Genomic DNA, 5045 nt, shown 5'->3' with positions numbered 1-5045 from the left:
TCGAACTTGAGACCTGGATGGAAAAACTCACCCGGACCCGCCATAAGTGAAAGCTAAATTCTCGTGACCACCACTAGAGCACTAGTGATGGTTAACATTAACTACTTTATGATTTTAAGATGTTACACCTATAGCACTAGACATTTAAAATGGTCATTACACATGTTGCGACTCACAATTGATATCTATAATAAATATATAGAAGTATAGATTAAAATCTTGTTAGACCATGTGTAGTGGGGCGTTTTTTTTAAAAAAATTTCAAAAATAACGCCCGAAAACGCCCACCCCTCCATTACATGGGGCGTTATAATAAAAAAAAAATTCAAAAATGGACCCTTGGCGTTATAATGAAAACGCCGGATACTTCCAATGGTGGCAGGGAACAAGTTTGACTAGCCAATAGGATTAATGTTGCTTTTTTTTTTTTTTAATAATTGGAAGGGGCATTATTTGGGCATTATCCCCATTACACCACTTTATGCTATAACGCCCCATGCTGACTGGGTTGCCACGTGTCGGATAATGCCCCATGGTGGGGGCATTATAACAAGTTACCACTACACATGGTCTTATAACCATAAAGGGTATTTATGGCAATAAAGGGAAAAGAGCGGTGGTCGGTTCGATGTCCGGGGACGGATGCACAGTCGTTGAACAGAACACAACAAGTCAATAAGGCAATGGTGGGGCCCACCCCGCTTTGTTTTTGGCGGGTAAATGTTGGCGGATAACAACACGACGATCCACAATATTTGGTTATCCTCATTTATACCTTTCTGTTGATAACCTTTTTTTTCTTTTTATCAAAAGACACCCATCAGCTACAATCATTTATCAAAAGAGTACATAACTTAGACTATCCGTAAGGGGGACGGGGCACTCCTCGGATACCAGCCAGAGGCTTTGTATCCAAGCCAGCACACCACCGCCACCCCTGCGGATAGGCTTAGCGGGTTGCGTTGACTAGCACAGGTACCCGCTTGAGAAGTGCAAAGTTCGATGATTTTTTGACGGTTTGGACTCTTGACCGTTCACAAATTTTAAAAAAATTCAAATAATTTTTTAACTTTCACTTTTTAACCATTTTATTCCATTATTTATTCTAACAAATCCACAAAAACACTCTAAATTCTATATTTTTCATATACCCATTTCTATATTTTTATATACTAAAACTCATTTTATCTATCTCATCCACAAAACTCTCATCCTCAAATATGGCAACGATCCCGTGGACCGGAGAGGAAGACAACGCATTGGCATTGTCTTGTCGCAATCCATCACCGTCACTCAAACCCTAGTGGAAGGGCTAAATTTTGGAACCGGGTGTTCCACCAATTTTGTATCCACGTGGTGAGACCACCCGAACCGTAGGCCAAGTAGATGAATGTTTCGTGTTTGTCCGTTACAAGTGTTCAAGATTCCATGGTAGGTTCTTGAATGTGCAAAATCCCCACGACGAGCTTTCGGAGGAGGAAGTTATTCAAGTGGCCCCTTGTGAACCACAAACACACCTATGACGAGGACTTTGAGTACATATCGGTGTGGCAAATTATTTCGCCCGTTGTTTAAGCTTTATGTCTTTAGGTTTTATGTTATATAGTGTTTTAAATATTATGTTTTATTTTAATGTAAGTTTTTAAGTTTTAGGTTTTATTTTTATCTAATGTTAAGTTTTAAGTTTTAACGAAATTTAATTTTGAGACTTTATTTAAATAAATAAAAAATAAAATAAAATAAAAGTTTGCGATATGGGTAGGCGCCACCATCATTTACTAGTTAACGGGTACTTTAGGCACTTTTCAATGTGGCTAGGGATGGTTGGTCGGGGCTAGGGTACTTACCCTTGAGTGTCCTTTCCTCCCTAATGGTTAATGCTCTTATGGGCATTTTTCGTCACATTAGTATCATATCGCCTCTTCAAAAAATATGTAAAGGTTAACGCCGTTAATGTCATTTCAATCATTACTTTTCAATTTTTCCTCTCTTCACTATGACATTTGACATTATACTGAAAACTTTCCGTCCTCTTCATGCACCTATAACGCCCAAAGAGACAGTATTGAGGGCGTTGTTAAGCTTCTTCACGCACTTATCACTTATGTAAAGCACACTAGCATGTAAACTTCAAGAACTTTGCTCATGTATCTACTAGTATTTTACAATTTTAGTAATATTGGAACCACTAGCTTGATCTTGAAATCATACATTCCATTGTTTCTTAAAGCAGTGATCGCACATGGCCCCGTTTTTTAAGATAGTTATCCAACTACGAACCAACATGTTGAAAGAATCTTCATTGTGATGTGTTTTTGTGTAATAATATAAGTAACACTTTTACTTTCTCTTAATCCTTGGGGTAGCAAATTGTAAATACGTCATTTTATGTATAATATATACTTGTATTATCCTCCACCAACCAGAAAAATCAAACCCAATCCAAGAATCTAGATTAGTTGATTGAACCGAATTTTGATGAGTCATTTGTATCAATGAATTGCACAAAATTATGCTATAACAAGCTGTATAAAAATGTAATATACTCTAAAACAATAAAAAGTTGCATGAAAATGAAAAAACAAAGAGGGGAGACAACATTATGTGAAACTTTCTCTTAACAATAAATCAAAAATACAAATAGAAAAAGTGAATGGGTATTGCAACACCATAAGTCAACTAAACCCGATACTAACTCAACTCATGGTCCTTTTTATAGATTCCAATAAAACACTTATTTACCTAACTTTCACATATTCCATGTATGCTAAACATCAAATGTGTACATTGAATTTAAAAGGAACTAGGATCTATACAAAGCTAGACAACTAGGACATGATTTAATATTATATTAAAATATATCTAAACCACACAAATATTTTTTTTTAACGGCAAACCACTTTATATATAAATATAAAGAGCCAGCAAGTAGCTGGAAAACAACAAAAAAAAAAAAACAAGAAAAGACAACGGATTACAAAATGTCTAAAACATCAAACGCTACCCATTTATCCCAAGACGGCTTCTTAATCTTGGCTCTATTACAGACCCAAAGAAAAGAGTCTTCCTTAATTAACTCCACCGACTTCATAACCGGGATAAAGGTACCTTCGAAGGCCTTCGCGTTCCTAGCACTCCAAATCCTCCAGACCGTGGCAATGACGATGGTGAACACTAAACGTTTCCAAATAGAGCTACCCGGACTATCTTTAATAACCCTGACTAAGTCCACCAGAGTGGAGCACTCAGCCGGAAAACGAATGCGGGTCCATGCTAACACGTTCCACCAAATACATTTAGCCCACAAACAGGTACAGAAAATATGGTTTGGGCTTTCGGGTTCGAGCCCACAACGAGGGCACCCAACATCGGCCACCGGAACCCCTCTACGAACCAACCCCTCTCTTGAAGCAACTCTGCCAATAAGAGCTCTCCACAAAAGGAGATTGCCTTTCGGCGTGGCCCAACTATTCCATACAAGTTCCGGATCGTCTGGAACATCGGCCCATTTAGCGTCTTCAAGATCTCTCCTGACCTGTTTGACCGAAAAGAACTCCTCCGAAGACGTCCTCCATCTCCAGACGCCATTAACGACAATCAAAAATTGATCCAAATTGATTCCTTTCGATTGAAAAGTATCACCCATTTTCCCAATATCTTTCCAAACTCCATGAACAGAATTTTTTAACAGGAATCAAAAGATTATTCGAGTTATTATTATGCACAGAAGCTATGACCTTGGCCCAGAGTTGATTCGGGTCCGACTTGAATCTCCACCACCATTTAGCTAACATCGCATGATTGAAATCCGTAATACTGCCAATCCCAATTCCTCCTCTTTTTCTGGCTTTTAACATCCCTTCCCATTTGACCCATCTAAGCTTTTTAGTGGAATCAGAAAATCCCCACACAAAGTCTCTACGGATTTTTTCTAGTTTATATGATGTTGAACGAATATGAAAAGATGTGCATCTAATATCAAGATTAGACATGTTGTCTTGTTTTTCATATCTTGTATTTTAATATAGCGTGTACTGTGTGTTATACAAATACAATTCTACGATCCATATATGATATAAAAATATGGTTCCAATTGGTAGCTTGCATAATTAGACAAGATGATAACTTGGAATTTTAAATAGAACATGAGCACATTTTTCAAATATTGTTGGTCCCTCAATGGTCAAAATTGAATTTCCAACTTTCCGGAGCCATCTACTTTGTGCCATTTCTTGATTTGGACTTTTCTTTTGAGACTAGAAGGTATGGGGGCCGGCTTGGCCCGGCTTGGCCCGGCGCCGGACCCCCACACCGCCCCCTGGATCGGCTCCCGTCTCAAACGGCCACCCATAGCCGGGTGCGCCGCTCCTCCATTCAAAATTATAGCCGTTGAACGGCTAGAAGTATTTAAAAAAAAAAAAATTCATTTTATTCTATAAAATCACCCACTTTCACTATTATTTCCCCACTTTCAACCCAAAACCCTCTCACTTTTATACCAATTTCTCCCACTTTTATAAAAAAAAATATCTTTTTACTCACAATGGCTTCTAATCCTTGGTGGCCCTCGTCTTCGGATGACGAAGAGGAGATGTTTTTCGCAAACGCTGTACTACGGGCGGGACAAATTTTAATCGAAGAGGAAGAGGAAGAGGAAATGGAAGAAATTGGTGAAAATGTTATTACCACACGAATACGCATTAACAGAGACCGCCAAGGTTTTCTTTACAAAATTTCATTGTCCTTATTTTTTTTTAACTCGTACTTGTACTTATATATTTTATACGACAGGAGCGCACGACAAATTGGTGAACGATTATTTTTCGGATGAGCCACTTTACAACGCAGACATTTTTAGACGCAGGTTCCGAATGAGTCGCCGCTTATTCACAAGGATTGCCAATGATTTGGCGGGGCTAGACCCGTTTTTCACGCAACGTCCTGATGCTCGAAATTATCAAGGGTTTACAACGTTACAAAAGTGTACTGCGGCCATTCGACAACTGGCGTACGGGACAGTGGCCGACGCTTTGGACGAGTATTTA

The 5045-nt window shown here is 38.6% G+C and overlaps 1 protein-coding gene across 1 annotated transcript; it reads right to left on the bottom strand.

Annotated features, from left to right (window-relative positions):
• Positions 1–2974: 2974 nt before the first annotated feature.
• Positions 2975–3646, bottom strand: LOC110923748. The gene has a single exon (XM_022167810.1). The coding sequence runs from the start codon at positions 3644–3646 to the stop codon at positions 2975–2977; it is 672 nt and encodes a 223-aa protein (XP_022023502.1).
• Positions 3647–5045: the final 1399 nt, after the last annotated feature.

This window comes from Helianthus annuus, chromosome 17 (assembly GCF_002127325.2).
Source record: "Helianthus annuus cultivar XRQ/B chromosome 17, HanXRQr2.0-SUNRISE, whole genome shotgun sequence".
Taxonomy (NCBI): Eukaryota; Viridiplantae; Streptophyta; class Magnoliopsida; order Asterales; family Asteraceae; genus Helianthus; species Helianthus annuus.
This window is presented reverse-complemented; position numbering and strand designations above follow the sequence as displayed.

Bases quoted from the DNA above. Each gene is read 5' to 3' on its own strand.
- LOC110923748 (XM_022167810.1), bottom strand. From the start codon at position 3,646: ATGGGTGATACTTTTCAATCGAAAGGAATCAATTTGGATCAATTTTTG.